Source organism: Nothoprocta perdicaria, unplaced genomic scaffold, assembly GCF_003342845.1.
Source record: "Nothoprocta perdicaria isolate Ctin4 unplaced genomic scaffold, notPer1 scaffold_156, whole genome shotgun sequence".
Lineage (NCBI taxonomy): Eukaryota > Metazoa > Chordata > Aves > Tinamiformes > Tinamidae > Nothoprocta > Nothoprocta perdicaria.
The window spans coordinates 684281-711875 of NW_020454716.1; the positions used below are offsets into that span (position 1 = coordinate 684281).

Sequence of the window (27595 nt, forward strand, 5' to 3'; positions counted from 1 at the left end):
GAACAAGCCCTAAAGTTTCCATGAGAAGTAAGACCTGCAAGAGCAGCTCCAGAGAACCCGCTTTCTCATGAGTAGGCGAGTGCATTTTCCTGCACTTGAGTTTCAGAGTCACTGAATAACAGCGTCCAAAATTGTGGCTCTTCTGCATATCTACCCATATTCTCCTTCAGCCTTCACTGTTTATATTTGAAAAGGAAAAAATCAGGGTTGTGTAACAGGAGACTGAAATAGACTACTTGGTTGCACAAAAAGAGGTTGCTGAACAAGTATGTGAGGAAAATCCCATCATTTTTCCTTCTAGGTGAAAAAATGGGATCCTTAACAGGAGAAAAAAGTGAGAGAAAATATTTAACTCTCTCTCAAGCTGTTCATATTTCAGCTATTCTCAGTCTCTTCTTCAGCGTAGCTGCTACTTTGAGTATATCCAGGGTCACTTCAACATTTGCTTTCCACCCAGATACCTCCCTCTGAGTTCCAGATATCCATCCCATATTCAGAACACTTTTGGACGCTACTACCACCAGCAGTGTGGAAAGCCCAACGACTGCTACCCCCCTCTCATGTGATGCTGCGGAATGTCTTACACCTCTTAGGCACTGACAGATCTCAGGCAGTATCACATGCTCAGCTGCACTCGGGGCAAACGTGCCTTTAGGAGCCACAGCACTGAAGCACTAGATGACCAAGTAGCCAGGGTCCCGTGCTCCCCTTTTTGTTAATGCTCTACTTCACCCTCAACTCTGAGCTGTGCTGCCATGGGGAGAAAGGGAAGACTTTTTACACCACAGAAGTTTGAGGAGTAGGGCAAAGGCACATATGAGCTACCCGTGCTAATGATGACAGGAATTACTGAAAAGGATGGGAGGGATAAGAGCTGTGTGGGGGGCAAGGGAGATGGGGGAGACTGGAACTGCTGGGGGAAGTTCATATGGGAAGAGGGGAGGGACATGGAGCTATTGAAAGGAAATGGAGCTAAAACCACCTTTTAGCTCTCTCTAGTCACTCATACCCCAGACTGCTGTAATCACTTCTGGCTTTCATTGTACAAAGCACTGCATATAATTTCTGAATAATGCAAAACACAGTTTCTACCCAAGGCATAACAGGAAGCTGGTGGCATGTGGTCTGAAGCAGCCCTGTAGAAAATGTTTCTGGGCTTCATGTTGCTGCTACCTGTGCTTGTGCGTGGCAGCCATCCTTCAAGAGCACTGTAATAACTAGAGGTGGTTCTGTACATACAAACTGTCTTTTTGTGTTTGTAACATAAATTTTAGCTTCATTAATTGTTAACAAAATGCTCTCACTAATTGGAGCCCTGTGGGCAGATTGCATTTTATTAAAAATTTGTTAATAGGTCTTTCAATCATGAGGCTGGAGGAATAAAAAATACCTAGATTTTTGGCCAGAATAGTAGAATTACATCAGTTAAGTTCCCAAAACTATTTGTCTAACTTTCCTCCTCTTTGAAATTACAAAAGTAGTATTCTGAATTCCTACCCTTGCCATCTGTTAAATTTTCATACTAAATTTTCATGCTGTTGTGCTTTTTTACATTCATTTTCATGCCTCCTCCCTTGCTTCATCACCTGCTGTAAAGCAGCCTACATCTAACATCCACCAGTCTAATTTCGTCTTCTCCTTCAAACTTCCTAGTGTTTTCCTAAGCAAAGATATAGACATGTGGACAATGGCTAAGCTGCTACSCAGGCCACTAGCCATTGTGGGGATCCTTGTTTGCTTTGCTCTCTCATTGTATCAGTTCTGKTCTGCTCTCTCATCAAGATCAGTCTGTATCCGTTCACTAGGGCGTGCGTGTGTGTGTGTAGGCAAACTCTGCTTTTCTCTTGACTTTGTGCATCCTAGGAGCATCAGAAAGCTCCTAAGTACTGCTGTGTCCCTAGTAAGAATAAAAATTAGTTTTAAAGGCTATAAGACACCCTTCTAATTGATGATAATTTAAAAAAGGGGGAAAAAACTTATATGAAATAATGTTTAAATAGCCATCATTTATGATGAGAGCCATCATTTATGATGAGCTCTAGAGAGCTCATCATAGCAATCATTTTAATTGCTAGCCACATTCTCTAAATAATTTGGCTTGTTAAGAATCACAAGGAAGGGATGGAAACCTTATCTTAAAATCACTGAATCTCAAAGTATGTGTGATATATCTGAAATCAAAGGGAGGAAGAAGTGTGGGTTTCGTAGGAATTATTTTCATGGGAGTGAGAGGAGAGCCATTCTATTGTTTATTTCATGTTGCTTTTTGGAGTGGTGGCTCTCATTTCAACACTTCATCATTATCTGGCTTATTGTGACTGTGAGACATGCATGAAGGAGAGAGATATAAACATAGGCTTTGAGATTATGTTTCCGCCTTTCTGAAAAAAAAAATACTGAAGATGTAGAGGGTTTTTTTTATGAGAATGTCATGTATCTGGTTGCATGCACAGGCTATAAACTCTGTTGGAGTCTGTGATAAGTATAATTAGAAAAAAATGAAAGTTGAAGTTTGCTCCCATAGAACTGAGTTGGCTTGCTACATGTTCAGTGTACGTGGTAGTGAAATATGTATTTTGCCAATGAATATATTGAGATAATGTTTACAAATGAGCTATTAGCTTTTGAACTTCTTTGATTTGTTAAGGCTTCATGTTGAAAATTTATCTTTACATTTGTACTTATTCTTGGCATCTAGTTTTCCTTTTACACCATTTGCTTTTCCATTGAGTTAAAAGCCAAGCTGTGGATAAGCAGAGCAGTAATGGAGCTTGTAAATTCTTTGCTCAGGAACTGTATAAAGATGCCATGCATTCCTTAATGAGGAGCTAAGTGGCTTCTTGCGATTACAAGCTTAATCATTCCTTGATCCAGAAGCTATTGAGCTACTCAATCTTATCATTCTTTGCCTACTCCAGCAGCTGAGATTGTAAATTCCTGTAACGCGAGCAACAGGCGAGGAATAGTTTCAGTAACCACAGCGGCCCATCTCTCTCTTTGTCCATCATAATTTCTGTAGGATGGGAGTGAAAATATTTGGCTTGGTTTGAAAACTGAATTACAGAAAATGAAAATGCATCTATATGAATTATTTATTTTTGTACAACTGCAGAGCACATAAGTTCTTTACTGTGCTAGGTGTTTGCAAATGTAACATGAGGAGCTTATAATCAAACTAAAATTCTACATCCTACTCAGACTTATGCAATATATTTAAAATATTATTATGAAATGCCTATAGCTGCTGTGCACTTACAGCCAGGTTATTTATAAACCTTTGATAGAATTTCCTAGCATGAAATGCAAAATTTAGACTCTGCAGTATATAAAGTATATGAAAAAAAGGACTGATTTTCAGAGAAGATGACTAATGCCAGACTTTTTTTTTTCCAGATTTAGTAATGCCCACATTTCCCATTAAGTTGTGTTTATGTGCTATATTTGATGTTTAAAAGTCAGCTGTTTCCTCTTACTGTCAGAAAATATTGTTACAGGAATAGTTAAGGTCTTTTAACCTTTGTTGACTTATGCAAAAGGAAAAAAACAGATCAAAATCCTCCAAAAAGCCAGTCTTTGAACAAAGATAACTGTGAAAAGTTTAAATGAGAGGGACAGAAGAGCTTCTGCAACTGAATTCTGCAACAAATGATGTTTTTCAATGCTTTATAATTTGTTGTGAAACTGAATTGTTGCAGATGTTATAAATGCTGCTGCTGTTGAGGAGTTTAAAGATATTCTAGAAAGCCACTGCAATTTTTCTGGCATTCTGTAAAGAGATAGGACAGTACCTCATCCTGAGGTATTTTAGTTGGATGATTTAAAGTAAAAGAATGTCTGCTAGATAATCTATTTCACTGTTTTCCTTTACACATTTAAAAACTCTCCTCCTTCTCTTTTTTTACATAGCAAAGGGATTGTTAGAAGAGCAGATACAGACAGAACATCTCTGATCATTCTTTAGCCTGAAGCGTTTCCACTTACCTATACACTGGATGCCCTAATTCCAGTAATACACACTAGAGAGCTCCTAGAATACTCCAATGTTAAAACCAGATGATAGGCAAAAAGCAGGAGCCATGATTTGTTCAAGAATGAACTGTTTATTCAGCCCTCCTGAAATCATGCTCAGTGTTACCCTATCTTCAAATGACTTGAGCTATATAAACACCATGTTACAGAAAACCAAAGGGATTAATACTTCTTTAGAGAATGTAAGGATCCTCTCTAGAATTTGTTAGGCATGTGACTGGTTCTGTCTCATTCAGAGTGGGTAATAAGAGCTTTTCCTCCCCCTGCTGTGATAATCACAGTGTTTGGGCTTGTTTGTTCATAAGTATTGCGTAGGACTAGTGATGTTGGACACCAGTTAGAGTGCTTCTCTTTGGAGAATAAGGTTCATTTCTCTTTGCCATTAACTAGCAAAGGTGGGCAACTTCACAGTCAGAGAAGCCCTTCCCTCCTATCCAGAGAGCAGCAAAATGTTAATTTGAAGCTTTTAATCTATTAAAAGGAATTAACATACCCAAAAACTGACTGCATTATCAAAGGTAGTTAAACCATTAGAAATCAGAAGTAACAATGTCTAGGGGATTAAAGTGCCAAATTTCACATACTCAGTCATATTTCTTTTTGCCGTTATTTGCAATCACCAACATTAAACATTTCAAGAAATCTCAAACGTCATGTGATTTTAAAAACTGATTAAACTTATGAATATCTTCTCTTTTGTGACTGATGAGCATTTGCAGCTCGTATTTTCAAGGTTTTCTCTACAGTCATGAGGTCTGTTATATACTTTTTTTTTTTATATAACATTCCACTTTCATCTGGTTCCAGAAACTGCAACTCTAAGAACAGCAAATGGTGTGATAGCTGTTACAGAAACYGAGGAACTGGTGACACTGCTGTCACTTTAGAGTTATAGCAAATAAGGGACATACAGAATCTTGTTGAAATGAGCCATGCTTTAGTGCTTAATGAAAGACATGAGTATCTCTGGCAGCAGCTAATTCCAGATACTTGGCCAAAATGAAAGATCTTCCTAACAAGTGTAGACTCTGGTTGTGGTAGGCACAGCGGATTTTACCTTGGATGAGCCTTGCAGGGGATCAGTGCCTGTTCCATCTTTTGCAAAGTACAGAAAGGCCTACATTAATAAGTAACAACAGCTAGTATTGACTAGCTCTGAAAAGGGTATGCTGTAAAAAAAAAAATGCACCTAGTACTGTACATTCAGGTATTAGTGATTCCTAGTATACCCTGGCATCAGTGCCATAAGAGTCTGGCACTAAAAGTGAAGAATCACAGATTTAGTACAGTTTCCTCTACCATGTGTACTCTATACACACTTTTCAAATGAGCATAACTTTGCTTTTCAACATTTTAACAAAACAAAAACAACAAAAAAAAAACTTATTTGTAGACATGGGATATACCTGAGCCATCTTTCTCTATCCACACACATGTTCCACAGGCAAGCTCTCCCTAGCTTTGCTTCCCAACATTTTCTCAGGAACACCATGCTCTTGCCCCTTGCACTCTGTTTTATACTTTCTAGGCCTCCTCTTCTTTCCTGTTCATCTTCTGAGTGGCTCCTTACTTCTTATTTTCAAAGACAGTAAGTTTTGAACAACTGCCATAAGATGCCATTTCAGCTAGTTTTCTGCTACTAATTATCGTAGAGATTTTACTACCAAAAAATATCATCAAAAGTTGCTATTGATACTTCCTGGAAAGTATGAGGAAAAATGGCAGGAGATGATGTTTATACTGTCCCAAATGCCCAAGACAGAGCCTATAAACTGCTTTCACAGCCCTGAAGGTGTATGGGAGAGGAGGTGAGAAAAAGAAATCATTTGAGAATTCAGTATGTTTCACCTCTATYCCCTGCCCTCATGCAAAGTCTCTGGAGATAACTTTGTGGCGGAGGGTTGCCAGGATGGTTACTGATTTCTCTAAAAGATCACTTAGTAATGAGTTTAGCAAATATTGTCTCGTTTCTCTATTTTGTTATTGAGGCATCTCATTTCTCCAGGGTACAAAAGCTAGCCCAGCGTTTTTGCCTGCCCAGCCCTTCTCAACTTTTGCCTGTCAGTTGTGATCCTTACCTGTTTTCTTTACAGGCTCTGGCATCTTGCTTTTGTTTCTGCTGAAGCTCCCAGTTGTATCTAGAAAGCAGGATCCGACCTGGACAAGGATGAGACTGCAGGGCTTTTGCTACCCCTAAAGAAACACTGAGTGGAAGCCCCCATCCTACTCCTCCCCGTTGATCCCTCACTGTTGTCAAGTACGCCACCTTATCAACAGCAGGACACACTTGACAGGCTACATCAGCCAGGATAAATATAGCCAAGTTCCAGCAGCCAGAGAGCTCAAACCACCCAAGACTGGCCACCACTAATCTGCTGGTACAGACTGGAGCACAGTCTGATGCTGCACGTGCAGCATATTTTTGTCTCCTTGCATATATATAATTAATTAAGAATTCCTGCAATGTTCCTGTTTACAGCACATTTTGCAAACTTGATTTGACAAATCCTGTATGCAGGTTCTATATTTATTGTATGTATTTGCTTGCATACTTGCTGCCTTTTTCAGGCTCTGTTATTCTTATAATTGGGTCAGACCTGAACAGCTCTTCAGAGAGATTTTTTTTTCTCTTCTGCTGAAGGCTGTGTTTGTAGAACTAAATATGAGCCTTCAGGAAGGAACTTATTTCTTCAGAGGCACTTGTACATTTGTACATTACTGACATTTGCAGTCACAACTGGAAAGCGTGACACTACTTAGTTTGTCATCCTCTCCAACCACCCACTTCTTCTGCAGCATAAGTGTCTTAAAACTGCCTTTTTTTTATAAGCGCTGTATGAAAAATGGTTCCAGGTCTTTATTAGATACCCCTAGAAGTTTAAATGTTGCTGAGTTACATAAAAAGGATATTAGGGGGGGTAGCTTATCAGGAAATTATTCTGATATTGCTGTTTCATGCTCCAATCTTTACCGCTAATTTATTCGTGCATTTAGGATCAATCAATATAGCAACCGTGGGCAAACATCCAGCTCTTGACTTTGTAAAATATCCATTTCCTGTTCCTTTTGTCTCCCGTTTTGGATTTTAGGGAAAACGTGTAGGCCCCACATTCAGTACATTTTAGCTGCCTTCAAAACTAAAAAAAAAAATTTGTTTTAATTGCTCTTGATGTACTAACCTGAACAAAAATGAATCTACGGGATTTCTGCTCTTAGCAGGTATCTTAGAATAGCTGGGTCTGTGTGCAGCCCATCATTCTCTGTACTTTGCATTTGTCCTTCACATCTCACTGTCCGGGTAGACTGACAGGATAAATATGAGCATGCAAAAATGACTGCTGTTGTTCCTCTCCTGATTTTGGGTCAAATACTTCCCCTTGTTTATATAAGGAGTTATTTATCYATGAGTAAGGAAGATGGGCAGGATGTGTGCTATGCACATTTTCCTCTGTTTCTAAAGGAGCAGAGTTTAGTGTGATATAGTTTTGACCTGTGTCTGAGGCATTTCACTGAGAATCAGGAAATCTAGGCTGTTTTCTTTGTCTCAAATGCCTTCTGAGAGCTTGGTTCCCAGAGTATCAAAAATCTACCACTTGACTAGTGAAGACCATCATTGTTTTCTTAGCTGACCGGAAGCCACCTCTGCAGTCCTTAAAACATGAACCTCTTGTAATTGCCATCAGAGTATTATTTTCCTCAGCAATTATATTGCCTAGAGAAGTTACTTTTGCCATCTCATACTTTCATCTTCTTCTATTAGTGAGGATGCTTATGCCTTGATAAAATATATAATATACTGATTGCTTGATCTGGATTCATGAAATTGTTCAGTTATCGAGGTACTGTTAGCATCATTGTGTTTTATTAGCAGCAAATAAAATAATGTAGGTAGAAATAACACCATTTATATGGCTTGAAAGGAAGGAAATACATATACCTATGCTCAATGTCTTTAAAATACAGGCATGTAGGATTTATCATGTTTTTCCAAACCTATATTCTTTCAGTAGGGGTGTCCAGTAAGAAATGTTTTAAAGCAAAAAATGAGACTCTGAAATAATGAAGTGGGGGGGATCAATTCATATCTCTCACTGATCGCATCCTGGATGCTAGCAGAGATTAGCATAATTACATCTTGAATTTTGCTTTGAAAGTCTTGGAACTCTCAGCATTCTTGACTCACCTGAATATTCATTTCTTTCTWAACAGTTTCCAGTCGTGGTTGTTCCACTGTTGAAATACAGACAGTAAAAATTGGAACTCCGTTTTTGATTCTGAATGTCTTAACTTTTGGTTTGCATAAACTAATTGTTGCTCAGTATTTAAATGTTGTTTGTACTTTTATTACATCACCTCCTATTCTTTTAAGACAAAAGATAAAGCTGTGTGAAGCTGTATACATAAAACATATTAGTCTCTGATGGTGGTGTGCATGTAACAGAGATCGCTGYCTCACTTATGATGTAAGGGCTCCTTCAGGGTAGATGAAGAATTAACCCTGCCATCTCATGGCTGATGGAAGAATTGAATCTGAATGTTTCCCTTTGGGAATGGATGGGATGCTCTAAATCATGCTGCCTTTGAAAGGCAACACAATCATACATGAGATGAAATTCTGAGGGTGTGTTATTTGTGGACAGCAACTGTCCACAATAAGCTGTTGTTTCCTAGGGAATTTATGGATTAAGGGGCTGGAAACCTTTTCCCAATGCTTTTTATGTTCCCCAATCTATAAACATATACCTGTGTGTAATTATTCCTTGCGAATGTATAATTTTCCTTTTTAGGAATGCATTTTTTACCTGTGTAAAACATCTGCCATCTTATTTTTTTTGGAACTCTGCTCGCACGTTTATCTATTCCATATCCATCTTATTGCAGATTTGATTCTCTTTGTAAATGTTTAGTGGGAGTAGTTTTAATTCAGCAAGTGACTTCATTTTGACTACTTTTGTGCTCAGAATTAGGCATATTTGATACATGTACTGTACTGACTTAGTCCATGAGTTGTATGTTCTCTGTAGATCCTTTCCAGGTTTTAGAAGCAAATTCAAATTTCAGAGCATATGAGTTTCTTCTTCTCCTAGTGAAACAGAGCAACAAGTATTACCTCATCTGAAATAGAGGACTGATCATATTCCACAATTATAACTTTACAGTTTTTGTCATTTTAAATAATTACTTTAAATAGGCCGTCTTGTTCAAGGAAGAGCAAAATAAATGTTTTCTGTGCTATTACACTTCTGATGACCAGGTGGCAGCATTGTAGTGTTAATGAACTTTTTTCTAGCATTTTCTATATTTATTTATTTATTTAGGTAGCCACTTTTAATACTAAAAATTCTGTGCAAGTGAAATATAGGATAGGGATTGCTTCACTGTCCCCAGAATAGCTTCATGTATATAGCGGATTGTGTTAGCTTCTGCTCAGCATGCAACATGAAACAATTTTTAAGACAGTATATGAAGATTTGTCCTCTACCGAAGTGAAAGTAACATAAAAACATGTAAAGAAACGTTTAAAAAAATTATTGGAGTTTTGCTAGAGGAGTAAATGAGAGGGAAAAGATATCATTTCTTGTCAAAGAAACAATCAGTCTGAGATTGTTGTTCGTTGTTCTGTGCCAGACCACTGTCATACACATCAGAGTCAAGTTTAAAAATGACAGCAACAGATGACCTGCAGTGACAGGCTGTGTGGTGTTTCTTCTTGATTTTGGATAGGCACAGTTTACACAGAAGAACACAGGGATTTGTTAATTATAGGCAAAGTTAGCAGCACCTCCTTCTAATAAGACTAACCAGCTTCCCATTAAAACAATATGTTTTTAAATGGTTTTGACTTTGACCAAATTTAGCTATTCAAGCAAAAAGTATACACTGTGAAGTACACACTTCAGGCACTTTTAGCTTTTTGTTTCTGTCACATCATGTGATTTTTTTTTTTTTTTTTTTTTTTTTTTTTGCCTCAATCTGTCTATTTGCCTTTCAGGTTTGTTTTGTGAAAATATCGCCTCAGCAATCCAGTAGTATGTAAGGACAAGGTCAGTGTAAGTAAGAGATTGCTGGGTTGCTGGGTTGCAGATTGCTGGGTTGCTGGTACAAATGCTGCAGATAGATGGGATAGATAGCCGAGCTAGCTATGTGCAGAGCACGGGGCTAGCAGGATTCATTGGCTCAAGTGCTGTACCCCGTGAAACCAGCTAGACTGTTTCCAGGAAGAGCTTGGTTTCTTAGTACTGTGCTTTTGAAACAAGAAGCTCTGGGGCATATGGTGCAAAGGCACTTGACCTCACTGACTGTACTCGGCTCTTAGGTGCTTGCTAGACCGGAGTTAATGCTGATCCCGCTTGCCCTCAAACAAGCACTTTATATCCCTACACTGTACATCTCATATTTTAGATCTTTCTGGACATTTGATATTAAGTAACTTTTAATTCAGGAGTACATCTTTGGCTGCCTACATGAAAATCAACCTGAGCTGCTCCATATTATTAACTGTAGGGAAAAAAAATAAAAAATAAAAAAACATGCTCCGTGAAAGCTTTTTAGACTATATTCTCTGAAAATTTTGACTGTGTTAGTTGTGGTCCACTATAGAGTTCAGCAGGTTTTTAACCGCATTTGTATCTGAGCTGTTGTGGGGCTGTACTTGAAGCCACGCACCTAACCTGAGAGAAAACAGCACATATGTCTTGTGTGCCAAATAATATATATTTCAGTTCCAGATAAAATGGAAGGGAAAGCTGTCTGATCTGAGTGAAAGGGGCAAGGAATTGGACCTTCGGGGAGAAGAAGGGATCAGACAGGATAGAGTGGGACAATGAAATAACAATATGTGAAGGTAGGAGTGGGAAGAAGAAAACTGAGACTAGAGGTTGTGGGAGGGGTAGAAATGTATCTTCAAAGGACAAGAATACTGAGTGGGAAGCTGGGGTAAAAGTGGGAGGGAGGGAAGAGAACTGGGAGCTGGTAACTGAGGCTGAAACTGTAAGGGCAAGTGAGATTGGAAAGCTCAAAATGGCTGAATAAATGTAATGGAACTGAGAACCATTCACATAAAGAGAAGCCAAGGGAGGTCTATGTGAGAAAAGTTGGTRTGGAAGGAAGAAATAAGTCTGCCAAATGTTGCAAGCTTACTTAGAGGCTAAAGTGACTGGAATCTAATACAGACATGTCTGGTGACTGGATCTAGAGGCAGAGAAAAGCTGAGTGAGAACTTGGGAGTGGATAACTGGGACTGGCTGGAAAAGGAACACAGTGATGGCGGATGGGAGAAAAAGTGAAAGAATGTCTAAAGAAGAACTCTATAATTATGTTCCCTAAAGCAAGGACATAAAACTCAGGAAATTAGTTAGTTAAACCTAAGAGAAACCCAAACTGATTTGTATATGCAAATGCCTAGCTCAGCACCCAAACATTCTTGACTTTGCATAAAGCAAAGGCATCCAAGCAATCTGCACAAAGGCACCGGGTGGTCAAAAGGCTTCTCACAGAGGAGCCCTAGCACCCTGCTGCTGGGGAGCTGAAACAAAAGCTCAGGGGGAGCCTTTAAAGCACAGAAACTGCATTCCTTCCTACCACAAAGCCGCTTCCCCAATCCTTTGCATAACCTTGGTCTCCCTAACACCTCCTCCCACCCTTCCTTCTCCTCCACCACCTCCTGCTAAACCTTATCTACTCTACCACATCCTCATTCTATGCCTGCCTGTAGACTGCTCTGCTCMTTCTCACGTACTCCTTGGGCTCCCCAAGAGTAAAAAGTAGCCCTGTGGGGCACCAGAAGCAAAAGGAAGGGGATGTGTGGCTGTATGGYGTGGAGCCAATGGAAAGAAACACGGAATTGAAAGGAAGTTGCCCTGAGAGACCCCATCTAATTGGCCCTGCTTTGAGTAGGGAGTTGGAAGTTAAAGGGTCTTCCAACCTAAATTATTCTTCAACTGTGAGGTGAGGGGTTTTAAGGGAAACAAATTGGGCTAAGGCAGATACAGCTGAGTTAAGAGAGAAAATGAGGAAGAATATCTGCAGTCCACTGCGGTTTTCATGTTCTTTGGAAGCAGTTCGTATTCCCCTGCTCATGGAACAGGATTGTGATGAGACCTGAGTTACAGACAGGCCCCTCACACCACAGGTGCAGCTGAATGAACCGAACTGCAACATGCAAAGTGGCTGAAGAAGAAAGGTGCCGCTGAGCAGGGTTGTGTCACCATGGCCTCCTGGAGAGGGGTTTTGTTTACTTGTATTATCAGATGAGATTAGTAGCTTCATTAAAGTTACTTTATTTACTGCAAGAGTTTTGTTTTTAGGATTTAACTATATGGATATGTGAAATTGTGTAAAACTGTTCTGAGCATCTCTTAGAAAAGGAAAGGTGAGGGAGCAAGATAACACACAAAACGAATGAGAAATAATTGCAAATTCTTGGAAAGTGTAGACTGTGCCCATAGACTAACTGCTGTAATTTGTGTCATATCTTAGTCTTTTCTACCAAACATATGCTATGTAATCCATAAATTTTAGATTCCTAAGAGCAGGATCTCCAAGAATATAACATTCCAGACCTTGTCAGAGAAAAGTATAAATTTATTGTATTGTCATGAGAGATGAAATTTCTTCTTTGAATTTACAATGTGCAGCTATATAGTAAGCAAAATTAGAGGAATAGATTAACCAAACTGAATTGAACGGTGTCATGCGATAAATATGCTTGCTATAAGGTCGCAACTGTTGAGGTGAATTAAGCTTGATGATTGTGAAGTGATTACTGTTGTGCAGAGATTTGAAAGAAGGAAAAACCCCTATGGAAAGAGATGTCAAAAAGAAAGGAAAAAAAAATATGAGACACTGAGGCAGAAGGTTTACTGAGAGGAAATAAAAAGCCCTGCTGTAATAGAAAGTGGGGATATGTATTTAGTACAGGACTGCAGCAGTGTGTGGATCTGGAAGTAAGACCATGGAGATAAAATTTAGTCAAGGAGGAGACAAAAACAATAAATATTAGAATATATGTTGAGTTTTTTGGACTATATAATTATACACTTTCTCTGATGCACATAAATAGCAACTCAGAATTGAATGTGCCTAAAACTGTCTTGGGCAGGGTAAAACTAAAAAGGATATGTTATCTCAGTGTATTATTGTAAGCAGGTGATTGCTCAGTACAGCAAGTGCAATTTTGTTATCTTCTACACCTCAGATACTTGACTGGGGGGAATCTAAAATGCTGTAGGATTTTCAGGATGTAAACATCCAGGAGGATGTAGGATAAATTTTGGATTTAGTTTTGTAATAGTTTTCTAAATAATATCTTTCTTCAAGGATTGTTCAGGAGCTAGTCAGCAGCCAATAAAACAGGTTGGTTTCTTTAAAGCAGGTTGAAAAGCTCATATGTATGTTGGATGTATAGCTGTAGTTTGAATGCTTGCTTTGAGAGAGGGATTGATGATCTCTAACATCACTGGTCTAAGTATTGTTCCAGGAAACTTGTACTAATGGATCATCTTTCCACATAATGACATGACCTACATTTTTGAGCACCTCTCCCTCTCTGTGACTGGGCTATTTCCAGAGAAAGAAGTGTTCTTGCTACTCTGTAATTTTCCTGAAATGGTGATTTTGTCATATTTATTTTGGTATTTTTCTCTGAAATAGCCTAACAGCTTCTTCTTGCGTGTGCCACTGAATGGCGATAATTCAGCTTGATTAGACAGCTTACTTTCCAAAGCAGCTGAGTTGGATGAGATACAAAAGGCACTGTGGCTGAGGAGCATCATCGTTTGGTCTCCTTCACAGCTGCGACACTTGATTATTCAGACTCTATGCCACAGATGAAAAACCTAACCAGAAACAGATGGAGGTGGAATATTTTTAGAAACACTACTTCAAAGTTAATAAGAGGAAGAGAAAAAGATTTCAGCTTTGGAAATATATACAATTTTAAACCTACTTGTTAAAGTATATTCAATAGGATTTGTAAAAATATTTTAAGTACAAATAATGTTGTCCCCAGATTTTTTTCCTCAGATTCTTCCCTTTCCATTTGCTTGTTGATTGAGACTGAAACTCATATGCAGTGAAAACTTTTAGTTCACAGGTATAGCAGCCGCTCTAAGGTAGTATTCTAAAATAATGCACAGACATCAGATCATTTATTTAAAGGTTTTTGGTGTTTCTACTTGAGTGCTTATTATAATTTTGTATTTTTTTGCCACCATTTTATTGCTTTCTGTGTTAGACTTCCTGGGAAAGCTGGAGCCCAGGTCTCTGATATTTAACAAGGCTCTTTGATAAGCTTGAAATGAGTTATCCTAAATGTCTTCACAATTAGCTCACCAATTAACTGTTTTCAGTCATCATAGTTTTCCTGAAAGAGGAAATGATCCTTCTCCTCTGAATTAATAGTGAAATAGTGCCAGAGAGTGATTAGTTCTGCTTTTCAAATTGCATGTGATAAAGATGATATTTGTTTTTTTTTAATGAGGAGAGGAATTAATTGTCTTAAGCCTGCAAGTCTAGTAAAGGCAAATGTCTTCTATCTCTTGCTAGTAGCCAGTCTGTAGTGCAGAGTCATCCTTACAACCATGCAGAACAGTCTTGAGTTCCTCGCTCAGCACAAAAGAGACTCTGACTATGTCAGGGTTGAGTGCTGTTCTCATCTTCTGAGGGCTATCTTAGGACCAAAATACGATCTTCACCTGCGGTCCTACAATTCCTATATCAATGCATATGGCATTTATAAGGGTCTATTTTAATGAGTCTTACATTACATAAGAAGTAAAATGTCCCTGTAAAATTTTAAAAACAAAATTTCTTCTTTAATTGTTTCTGCTTTAAGAGAAGAGCAGGGTTGCAATATTCTTATAAGATGGAAAGAAAATTTCTGTTGATTATTGCTGCTTTTGATAGAAAAAGTTCTTAAATCCTTACACAATTTAAATCTGGTGTCTGGTGTTGACTAATGTATTTATTATGTTCGTAAATTAGAATTGGGAGGTATCATATTGTGATTTTTTTAAAGTGGGAGTTTCTTGCTGTCTGGGTCCAAGGAGTCACAGTAGTCCTGTGCTGTCACTAGACTTTTAATTTCACAGTGACATGATTAGTACAGATAAAAGTGATTACATTTACATATAACTTATTCTAAGTTCTGCTCATCACTTTCAACTCGAGTTTCCGTGGGGAATACTCCTAGGAGCAAGTTCAGAAAAGTTCCAAGCTACTTAATCCATTTCTTTCACATCACGGTATTTGGCGTGTTCAGTTACAACATTTGTTTAATACTGTTAAACAAAAATCTTCTCATTATTTCAGACTTCTTTATCTCTTTTTGCCTCATATATTTTGTAAATCAATCTCTGCCAGCTATCTTACTGTCTTTTTAAAAGTTCCAAAAGTTACAGTTCTTCTATTAACATTGGTGGCACCCTATGAGTATATGCTGCATGTCAGAAATTATTTGTCAGGTACTTCAGACATGTATTGGGTTCAGGGTGAATATTGTGTTGGTTTCTTTGATGATCTGCAACTGCAACTATACTGTTGCTTCTAGAAACATCAGTCGTGGTGCTGTTTCATAATTTCTGAGTGTTTAAACACAGCTGAAAAAAAAGTTATGTGAAATGCTAAAATGCTAATTCTGTCAGTGTTAGTTGACTTCATTTTCTTTTCTGTGTTTAGGTGCACGAGGTAACTTTACTATTGTATCTTAGGCATTGAATTTCTTATTTTGCATTGTGAGTGTAATCTATAAAATGCACTTGTTATTAGCTTCCATTTGTTTCCTTATAGTAGGGCCTAAAATCCACCATTAAAAACTTAAAAACCTCTGGTACTAGGTTTTTGTAAATAGATGATAAAAGAATAGTTACTCCCCAGAAAAGTTCATCAACTAACAGCAAACTATCACAGTCGGGGTAACAAGCAAGAGGAAAGAGCAGGGGCACGAAAAATAGTGAAATCATAGAAGAAAATGAGTGAGTTGTGTTCTAATCAGGGTAGAGTTGTAAATGCTGTCCTTGGTCTAAGTGAACAGAAATTGTTATTAGGTCTTTACTTGTACAAAGATCATGATAATTTATACCAATTATTAAGTACTGTAGCCTTTTTTACAGTGATGCATCTCACTGACTATCTTTGCCACTTTGTCCAATAGCACTGGTGGTCTTCCCAAGGAAATTGAAAAGTAAGGAGAGATGAAATACAGATAAGGCCCCCTAACCCAGATTGCTTTCTGTCCACATAGTGTGTGAGCTACATCTCTATAAATAAAAGCACACAAGATTTGTCTGTGAAGTAATCATTTATTATGCAAACACTAGGACTTCATTATATCAAATTTTATTAAATATGTACATGTTATTACTATTTAAAAGGACAAGTATTATTCCAAGATCTGCAAACTTCTCTCTAGCTTTGAGAGCTGAGGCAGAGCCTGTATTAATGCTAGTTTGAAAGCTGTAAGCTCATGCAGTGTCACTGTGAATGACACAGCACCACCTTTGAAGGTAAAACTTCATCAGCTGTATWCTTTAGTTACAAAACAATCAAAAATATTTCCTGACAATAATATATTTGTACATGGTTTATAATTCCCAACTCTGTCCAACTTCTAGGATGGAAGCAAAGAATTCTGCCATCTTTAGGATTCTCAGATGCTGAAGAAGGGGGTTCGTACCAGAAACATCTGATGGTAATAAAGGCACCTTAGAAATAGAGAGGAGGGCACAAGAAGCAAAGAGAAAGTTGCGTCCATCTCCTCTGCTGGTATCCAGCCAGGAGGTCTTAAAATATTTCTTGCTCAGGGTCCCATGGCCTCAGTGAGGATAATGCTTCCTATCATTGACCCCCCTTCCCATCACCTCCCCACTAAACTGGTAGGTCAACTTCTTCTTGACCTTCTTGACCTCCCCTGTCTTTCCATAGTTTCTCAAAGCTCGTGCCATCTTCTGGTAAGTCATTTTCTTGCGATTGCCTTTCTGGATGCCCCAGCGATGCGCCAGTGCTTCTTTGTGTTTGGACGAGAACTGGAAAGTCCCCTTTTCCTTGTCAACCCACCAGATGCTGTCCTTCATGTCTCCACTGCGAAGAAGGTCCAGAAGGAACTGGTACAGACGAATCTTCTTCTTGCTGCCTGTGTGAGAGTTAGAGGAGAAAGGCATTGAAACATAAGTGTCAGTTTACAGTCCCTGATGAAACAGGGGATTTATATAGTCCATATAACTATTTCAGGTAGCTTGTGAATTCACCTAACTTTTTCAATCTGCAATATTTATAACAGCAACAGATAGTGTTACACCATGAAGAACCAAAGTGAGTTTGTGCACCAAGAAGAAAAAAGATAAAAAGGAATTCCAAAGACCTAAACCTTGTTTTGAAATTAATTTACTAATTTGAAACTAGATGGAAAACATGGCTAATTTGAAACTTATCTGAAACTAGTTTGGGCAGGTTGATCAGAATCTGATTTTCAGGTACTGGCCCAACAAAGCTTAATATTAAAAAAAAAAAAAAATCAGTTCCTTGAGCTCCTTGCTTTGATTTTTCCATTTATTAATGGAAATGGGAGCAGACATGGCAAAGACTAAGAGGAAACCTGATTAAGTAATGCAGAAAATAAAGTGGGAATGCTTGAAGAAATTCAATTTGAAATCTAGACACAATTATGCTTCTGAACAATCCTGAAGACAGGAAAGTGCTAGGGGAGAAAGAGGGAAAGTGAATCTTGGGAGTGGATAAAATATGAGCACAACAATTCCACAGCTTTATTCATTATCATCATAGTAACAAAAGAGCTGTTCAACTCCCAGCTCAGCCAAGTCCCACAGTTTTTACTGACCTGCTTCTCCATGCATAATTCCAGGCGCAGGGTCCACACCATCAGTCTCCCCATCTGATACCTCCAGAGGGGGACTCTGCCTTTCTATGTCCTCCTCATCAGAACTGGGCTGCAGTGGAGAGGTGTAYGGCAGGCACATCCGGGGCAAATAGGAAACCTTTGGGACAGTAGTAGTGCAGGGAGGAAACAGTGACAGAGAGTAGGACAAAAAAAAAAAAGAGAGAGAGAGAGAGCGAGAGAGAAGGGATGTGGAATTATTTAGGGTAATAGCTAGTGGCTTAGTCATTGATATTTGAAATAAATTTAAGGCAGTTAAGAAACCTATCCAGTTAACAGCTAACACTGTCAGACCTTTCCCATGTGCTACTTCCTATGCAAGTGATATTGCCCCTCTCCCAATACCTCCTCAGTGTAGTATCCTTCTCTTTCTAATTTAGATGGCATTTCCTCTTTTGGGAGTGGAATTTGCTGTATTGCTTATGCAGAAGAACCTTACAAAAAGGTGATAATAGTCATGCATAGAACCAGATTTCCTAATGGACTGAGAAATCACTTTCTTTTTTTTTTCCCCTTTTTTCTGGGTTCATATTCATGTAACAGGTGCCTTTGTCCGACATATGAATTACTCTATGAACATTCTCCTAAAATGAGATTTTGTAGGCAGGCCTTTCAGAGAAAAATGCTATATTGGTAATACTTGCTTTGGAAATACTGTAATTGCTTTCAAAATATTGCAAGATTCCTGCTATGTAGTGTCTGTATACCAAGACAGTGTTTTTCCAATAACTGTTACCTATTCCCTGTGCAAAACTGTTCTTGGAAAACTTTTTTTTTTTTAACATGGACTTTCTAGTGCTTTTCTAGTGCCCTAGATGCACTTCTAGTGAATTTTAAATGCTCTTAAATTTGGCAGAGCTGAGCAGTTCTGCCCTGACAGAACCACTTTTACTGCTTTGGGCTCTGTTGTCTTCTTTTTCTTTCTTGGATATAGTACCTGCTGGCAGCACTGCAACCCTGCAGCATTGCATCCAGCTCTGGAGCAGGGGTTACACAGATCGGTCAGCTTCTCAGCTTGAATTCCCTTCCGTGGAGGGGAATAGGTTTCCCACTAAGACAAAGAATACATCATACTGAATACGTCACATTCTCTTCTCCTAAGGGGTTATATGAAAATTCCCTCCTGATGGGGATTTCTCATCTGGAAAGCTAGCAAGCTGTCTTCTGTGCTGGATTTCCTCACCATTTTATGGGGGACACTGTGGAATCTACCTCCACTCTAAATTCTCTCTCTCTGGTTTGGTAGGGATCACAACTAGCTGCCATGAGCTACTGGAGAGTCAGAAACAGATCCTGTGGGAGATGAGAATAAGGAACCCAGTTCCTACATTAAAAAACACTATCAGAAGCAAATAAAATGCAGTTTTCATGAAATGTTTCAGATTGATAGTCCTGGAAGGCAAACTCCTTATGAACTGCTCTTCTTCCTTCCAGTGAGAAAGGATGCTTTGAGCATGATTCCCCTCACCCAAGCTTAGGCGCTGCAGGGGGAGTGGGTGTTCACCTCATGACTCACACCGTCCACCCGACATTAGGCCCTGCTGGGTGGTGATTGCTAGATGAGCTTTGCACCACTTTAAAATGTCCCAATAAGGAGTGCGCAAAGGGCTGGTTTAGGGGTGCAGCAGATGGCGGTTAATGAGTTGGCAGATTGGCTGGAGAAGAACATGGCAGGAAGGCCAGCATTGGGTAACAGTGTGTGTAAGCTTCCTGTCAGATCCCCAAGAGCGAAACTTCAGCCCTCACCACAGAGTCACCTTTAGCATTTTACAGTTAAGAAAGCTGTGGCCTCAGAGTTCGGAAGGAAGGGAGAGACAACGTTGGTGGGGGAGGGGGAGTGAGGCCGTGGGACAATGTCCTACAGGGAAGGGGGACAGAGATATGTCACTGGCACCACATTGAACTGAGGAGCTGGCTGAGCTTCACCTGCTCCTTGTCTGCTGCCTATTTGGGTACACTTGTTTTCCTAATGCCAAAAACTCAATGTAGGTCAGTGTCCTGAACACAAAGTTGCATGGGACTTGCTAGTGTGTTTAAAAGGGTTATTAATACAGTTCTGGAAAGGAAAAACTTGAAGAAATTGCTACTTTCCATATCCTGATGCTGTCTCACGCTCTGTTTTCCTACCTTCTCTTTCAGTCTCTCATCAGAATAGCTTTTCCTTTCTTCATTTATTATTTGGTGAGAGTACCTGTGGGCAGGCTATCAAACCCTTTTAAAGAAATCTTGTTTTAAAAAATCTAATTTGAGTCTCAAATTTGATTTTGAAAAATAAAATGATTATCAACAGAAAATGGGAGAAATATCTTTGCACATTCTTCCTTTATTTGCAAACTGTAGCTCTGATATTGCGTGACAGCCATGGGYGCAGTTAGTAGTGGGTAAATTCAGCTGACGATTAGAGCTTGCCTCCTGGTTCTGTTTCCCTGAAGATGTCTTTAATAATAGCATGTGTTGCCTAGGGTTGTGGCTGAGGCACAACAGAGTCTGAACCTCAAAGCATGCTGAGTACCACTTGCTTGAGTTGCTATAGGCTAAAGTAAAACCCCAAAGATCCCCAGCTGGTGAGGAAGAGGAGACTAGTGGTGAACTGACTATTCATATCATCTGCAGCTTGGCATGGGGTAGGAAGAGGGAATGGGCAGCTCTTTATTCTCTTTTATCCTGAAATGAAAGGTAAAAACTGAGTTGCATGAAATAAGATAAGCAAAGCCACCCTCTCTCTCTTGTTTTCTGGTGTGCTTCCAAAGAAATCCAAAATGAGACTAGTTTTAATCGTGGTCTTGGGCTGGGTGTAACAGTTTATCATTACGTACGAGCAGTTATACTGAGCAACTGAAATGGCTTGAAGCTTCCCACAGACTGCTGGTCCATGAAACGTTTTTATATTTGTAACTTTCTGTTCCTACTTCTTTGTTTGAATCTCCATGTTATATTCTGTTGCTAATTTTTATAGAGCAAAAGGTGACAAGATTGAGGGCTTTCAGTACGTCAATTTCTTGTTGATATATAACTTAATCACTCATTTTTCCCCATATTTGTTGTTTATTAATTATGTATTTATATATGATTTCATTTTGCTTTGAGCAAAGACACCCGTAATAACAACTGCATGAAAGCAGTTGCACTGACAAAACCTTCACCATGGCACCGTTTTATATAACATGGTAATTAGTGAACACCTCTTTCTTTGACCTTGTATGCCTGGTATTCAGCAAATGATCAGCAGCTTGCCTGTCCTGGGGAACTCCTTAGCACAAGGTCACACTGCTCCCTCATTGTTCCCTCTAATGAGTTTGGGCACATTCTTGTGGACCCATGGGTCAAAAGGGATTTCCACACCCACTTTATCCCAGCATATTTGCAGTACCAGGGAACGCCTTATAATTTCACTCAGCGGCACTGCCATGACTATCTTTAGTGAACAGTGGAGTTATTTGTTTTACTGGCAGATGATTGCCTGCATTTAAAAACTGAGTAGTGCTTCTAGGTAGAAACATCCATAGAATGCCCGCAAAATGCTTCATGGTGGTAAAATTACCTGCGACTTGCCTTTATTTGTGTTTTGTGTAGGATTCTGTGTATGTGAAATTTTGAGGGCTGCTTGGAAATATTTAAAGCTTTCCTACTGTTTTGTGGCTCAGAACGCTTCCTAAGAGTCAGATACCTTTGCTATAACAGCACACAGCTTCTCAAGTGTGGAATTTCTAAAGTGCTCATTTTGATTTCATTTTAAATAAAAATTGAAATTTCAAAACTTTCAACATAATGGAATTGTCATTTTATGCACATTTTGAGGAACACTGCCTATTTACTAAGGAGCAACCTGTGAACTTTCATTCAGATGAAAAGAATGCTTAAACTGCACTTGTCCTCAGAATGAAGAGTTTTTTATCAAGTACTCATGCAATAATAATCCAATAATTAATTTTATCAGCATCTTGGCATAACAATATGAGCTTTCTGGTGCACCTTGTTCCTTATCCTTAACTATCACCATAACTTCTGAGCAAGAACTGATGGCCATACCTGATGGTTGAGTCCAATGTGTGTGGTTGGGATGGCAGAATCCAGGACATGCATCTGTTCAATCTCCATGTGCCTGTAGAGCTGTTGCAGCTGGGGAGGCTGTACGCTCTGCAGTTCTGTGAAGTGGTTGTCCCCAAAGGTCTCAAACTCACTGTGCATGTGGTGTGGATGATATTCCCAATAATGATCTAAGGAAAATAAAAAGAGTTTGTATGTCATTACAGAAGTAAAATATACTGCATTTATTTGTCCTCCATTGCTTCCTGCTCCTGTTACTGTCTTTTCTCCCTGTCACAATCCATAGATTTCCCTATAGAGTTTTCTTTTCCTAATCTACTAAATGCACATGACTCACAAGTGAAACAAACTTCATTAGGAAACTTCATTAGGAAAACACTCTTGGAGTGAACCATGATAGATTCCAGTGTTATATAGCATAAAGTGTCAAAAGGGTTAGTGCTGGCACCTTTCTCGAGAGGAGACCTTGTTGATCTTGTGATTTCCTTCCTGAGGCAACAAATCCCACTCTTTTACATATCTTCAGGTTGTTGTTAGAGCCTTCCTCATGGTATGGCAGTAAAGAAAATGAGAGCTCTTTTTACAAGTACCTTCAGTCTTTTTAATCTGGTGCCAAAATTTCAGACCCACGCAGAAAAAGCATGGGTCTTTGCTTGATCTTTCGTCTAGTCTTGTGTTGGTACCTTACACATTTTCAGTATCAGTATCAAGAGAATAAAACATAAAAACTGTTGCAAGGGTTCTGTGTACACTCTGGTACAATGGGGCAAATGTCTGGTGCAAAGTCTCAATTATTTTTATCTTTGTAATCTATTAGAAATGTGTGTGAAGTTTAAATTCTTTTCAAAAACATGAAAAAGCACTCAGATAATCAGTATACTGTCTCCTACTTTGAAACTAAATTCCATACAATTTGCAGTTTTTAATTTCTGTTCCATATAAATCTCCTAAATTCTCAGAATTTCACATTTTCTGCTCAAAACTTACAATCTGCCAGAGGAAATTTGAAGCCTTGCAAGCTCCATTTCTCACACAGAGTAGCTGCAGGCATAGTTATGCATATATTTGTGTGCACTCTGTTTTTTAAAATCAAAGTCAAGATCACATCCTTTGCTTTGAAAGACCTTGGAACTAGTCTTTAGTAATTTCACACATCATTTTATGCATAGTCATAACTTCTTTATGATATTCAGTGTAACATTTCTAATTTTTATCTCTTTAGTCTTCATTTTCTCTTTTTAAATTATTCTAAATTATTTCTCAACCTTCATATATTTTCAGGATGCTAACATATATCCTCACAAACTACACTTAATGCAGTTGTGCACATTGACTTTCTTCATCTTTTAGTATAAATCAGTACATTTGACGTCCCAATCATTCTTGTGCTGCAAACTTCTTTCCATCTCTTGACATCCTTCTGAATATATGATGGACAGAACTGAACATGTTGTTCCAAGAGCACTTGCACTGAAGATGTAAAGGGAGGACTAACTGTCCCACACCATAATATGATGCTACTGTGTGTGACTGTGACATTATTTGCATACTGGAGTGCTGTGAATATTTTTGTTTTTCAATACCTGCTTCATTTGTTGTCTCAGCTTTTATCTCCTCATCTATCCTTGTTTATCTCTTGGATATTTAGGCCTAACCCACTGAGGAGTTTGAAAAGCAGAAAAGTGGTTTTGAATGTGGCCTCTCAGTGAGCCTGACATTCCAAGATGACATGTTCATAACACACTTTTGTACCTGAGAAGCTGTACGCTCTTTTTGCTGCCTTTAGGGCTCAGGCCTGTAGGTGTTTACTTGTTGGAAGCTTTACCAGACCCTTTCCAGACTAGGGCTTGCTATTCTGTCCTTCCCACTTTTTTTTCTATAATAGATAAACCAAGTCATGGCATGAGAAAGCGACAGAAAAGTGTTTATAAAGGGGTTCAGAGAGTTGCTGCATTTACTTTGTAATTTCATTGCTTGTTGTATAGTGCTTTCTGTGGACTACATATACGGATTTTATAGACAGATGTTATGAAGCTTAGTAACATTTCTTCATGTGTTAATGCTGGAGATAAATTTTGTTTTTTCTGGGAAAGGAATGAATCTTTCAGGATATAAAGTAAGCAAGTACTTTGCATATTGTATTTACTTCTTCTCCAACCCAAGGAATGTCAGTGTGTATGTGAGTGTGAGGCTGCACATAGTGTTCTGGTACAAAGCTTTGAACTTATTCAGTCTGAAAGATATTGCATCGTTTGAAGGCTGAGCCGCACTGACTCATGCTTTTGTCAGGTTGAATTGCTGCAAATTACTTATAACCACTCATGGTGGCAACATGGTGGCCTCCATCCATGGTGGCCCAGCAGCCACCATTTTTATATAATAATAAGTTGTTGAGAAGGCATTGCAAGAGTACTCGGTACTCCTGTTCCTTAGGCTGATCGGGCAGGGCTTCTCGCGCAGAAAGTCCTTTGCCAGATGGCAATATTTCTGCTCAAAGACCACTTCTATTTGGTGATCTATTGCAGCAAAGGAGAACCTTGAGGATCTTGAGGATGATGAAGCCCTCTCTCTAAGGCTGGAGAGTGCATAGTGTCAATAATAGCTCTAGCTGTGGAACTTCTTCCTGGTAGTAGCTAAGGTGATCAAGAGACAAGGCAGTTTATATCCATCATGCACAGCTAGGAGTATTTGTGCATGTTCTAGCAGTCTGCTTTGGAGTCTTTGGAACTGAAGTACTATAATAATATTTTAGTATTAACTTAAATTAAAAGCTAACTTATTCATTAACTTATTCATTAGTATGGTAATACTAATAATGTACCATTTGGAAACTTACAGTGATCACACAATATTTGTATATTATAAATTTGTCATAAATTAYTTCAACATAAATTACATCCAAATACTCAAGCTGTGACAGAAGAAAAATCCTTATTTCATTCTAAATTATGTGTAATTTCAGAATGATCCTCGGGAAAAAAATGTTGATTTAGTTACTTTAAAAGAGAAAATCCTCATTCTGTCTCCACAAACCGTTCTACAGTTGCACTACCCTGCCTAATTTAGTGCACATCAAAACATAAACAAATTATAAGTATCTTCAAGTATTGGAGTTATCAGCTTTGCAGCTGTTTCCTTCTACCTTATGTGTTAGTGTGATGTCAGTCATGTGTTGCAGTTTGTTATTTCCACAAAAAAAAGTAAAGGTTGAGGGAAAAGAAAGGAGAGAAACAATCTAGAAATGGAAAGTGTCTCTTCTTTGGGCAAGGAAAATCTCACTAAAACCCAACCTATAGATACACAATGGAGTCATTATGAGAAATTTCATGTGAAGTGAAAGAGGATGTGAAAAAAATCTCTCTTATAGAGACATGGAGCTCATGTTTGTTTTGGTGTTGTATGTAGTGAAAGGTTAGAGGAAGGACAGGCGTGAGTTTGGAACTCCCTCCGATGACAGAAGGGATGTTAGCCTGCTGGGAAGCAATAGTGGATTTAAAGGTATTGTGGGAATATTCATCATAGAGATAGACTTGCATGCTAGAGCAAGCTATAAAGTTTTTAGCTATAAAATATAGCTAAATTGTCTTGGCCATCCTGTGTCCAAGAGAAATTACTCTTCTCTTGTTTAAACAGATAAATAACATCAGGACAAACAATTAGAACCTGAAATACATTTTAAAAAATATTAAACGGAGCAACTAGCTAAATCTGCATCACACAGTGCAAAACCATGCAGAAATTCATGAGACAGCTTTTGAACCAGAAAAGTGCTAGCTATGCTGGCACAGCACTCTGCCTGATCTGCGAGCAGTGAGAACAAGGCATCATTTTGAAGTCTAAGCAGCTCTGATTCTGCTCGTGCCTTGCAGGTATTCCCACTCATTTTGAACAAAGAGGTTTTTTACACAGCGCCGCACTGTATGGCTTCCATATTCCCACTGTATTTTACCTATCTGAAAAAAAAACAAGGCAAAAGAATTCCCATAGAGGAAATGAGAGAAATACCAAAGGACACTGCAAAATCCATGTCTTGATGCTCTAAAGAATCACTGTGTTGAGCAAATGCCATGTTTCTAGGCAATGCAGCAATGTTACGGAGAATGACAACAGAATCTCATTAGCTCTCACTTTGCTAATTAACAAAATTCATAATTTTAGTAATGCCAAACATTAGAAAATCCATGAGTCAGGCTGCAAGAAATCTTAAGAATGATTCAAAATAAGGGGATTTTGGAGTTCTTTCTATTTGCCRTATGTTATTTAAGATTGAGGTTCACATGTTTGGATTTTCCTGTCCTGCAGTGTGGGCTAACATCCTAACAAGGATTTTAAAGAGTCATATTATTCCAAGAGGAGGGATGAAAATAAAAATAAATAAAAAACCCACAAAAACTACTAARTTTAATGAACCTAGAAACAAAATGAGAAGTGGTTGACATTTAGCTTCATACAAATAATGATTTTTTTTTTTTTTTAACTAAACCAATCATGTTTAGTAATAATCCAGAGACAAAAGTGCAGTGGAGTTTTGTAACTACCAGGATTGCGTTAGTGTTACAAAACGTGTTACATTACGTTTACAGTCCCACCAGCATATAAGCTTAAGGTAGGGCAGTGGACTAATACCCTTGAAGTAGCTTCTGCCCTGCATGTCTTTATCTCAGTGTTTATTACAGTAACAGTAAAATAGTTAATCTACAATATACAAAATAAATACAAACAATGCATGTTGTGATTTAGCATCTGCATTTTCTGTAGTTTATTTTTGTTAGTTAAATTTACCAATTCACTTGGTAACTACACTAAACTAGTGTAGTTTCTGCAGCATGCACTTTACTGAGTTACACTTTATTGTATAGTTGACACTTGGCACTCAAGTGATCACTCCCCTGCATAGCCTTTAGCTGTTCATTGCTAATTGGTAAAGATTCAGTTGAAATATATAGGTTGGGATTAAGTTGCCTCTTCCATATTTGATGTACTTGATGTACAAGCACTTTAACAACATTGCTGGAGTCTCTTGATTAAATGTAACAAAAGTTTTTTGAGAAAAAAAAATGTCTTCAATGGCTGTGTAGGTGTCCTCAGCATTCACATTGATTAGAGTAATTAATATACTTAATTCACATAGGCTGCTTTGAGATTTGTTTTGTTTGCCAGAGAGAGTTAAAACGTGCTAGTGATCTGAGGAGTACACCTTAGGAACAGCCTTCCAGTAAGCCAGACCAGACTTGATAATGTTATGAAGGATAAAGAGGTATTGTTGCCAGAGGTAGCCTAGATTTGATGACACAAGAGTTGTCTCCCAGTGCTTCCTCCTGCATGGCATCTTTTATATTTATTAATTGTCACAATTGCCCTTTGAGACAATAACTGTTATCTTTATTTTATAGCTGTGGAAACTCAGGTACTGACTATGAAGCAGAAACCCTGAAGTTGATGGGTTTGATTAATATGACTTAACAAAATCCATGAGATAATTTATGAAAACTAAATGATTTCTTTGTCTCTCGGCCTTCAAAATTTTGTATTTACTTTTTGAATGCAATATAGGGGAAAAAATGAGTTAAACATACAGCCTATTCTGAAGATTGTTGTCCTTTAATATAGTTTTTGCTGGCACAGACA

The 27595-nt window shown here is 38.5% G+C and overlaps 2 protein-coding genes across 3 annotated transcripts in view; both read right to left on the reverse strand.

Annotated features, from left to right (window-relative positions):
- The window catches only part of MYBPC3 (myosin binding protein C, cardiac), a 53110-nt gene extending 46851 nt beyond the window's left edge, over positions 1-6259 (reverse strand). The window contains exon 1 of the mRNA XM_026035119.1: positions 6108-6259. Within this exon, the coding sequence (XP_025890904.1) occupies positions 6108-6132 (25 nt within the window). The 5' untranslated portion in view covers positions 6133-6259. The remainder of the gene's footprint in view (positions 1-6107) is intronic.
- Positions 6260-16409: 10150 nt separating this feature from the next.
- The window catches only part of SPI1 (Spi-1 proto-oncogene), a 42090-nt gene continuing 30904 nt past the window's right edge, over positions 16410-27595 (reverse strand). For both annotated transcript variants that reach the window (XM_026035137.1, XM_026035136.1), the window contains exons 3-5: positions 21950-22137; positions 17864-18020; positions 16410-17158 (exon numbers count right to left, since the gene is read on the reverse strand). In XM_026035137.1, coding sequence (XP_025890922.1) covers positions 16842-17158; positions 17864-18020; positions 21950-22137 — 662 coding nt within the window. In that variant the 3' untranslated portion in view covers positions 16410-16841. The remainder of the gene's footprint in view (positions 17159-17863; positions 18021-21949; positions 22138-27595) is intronic.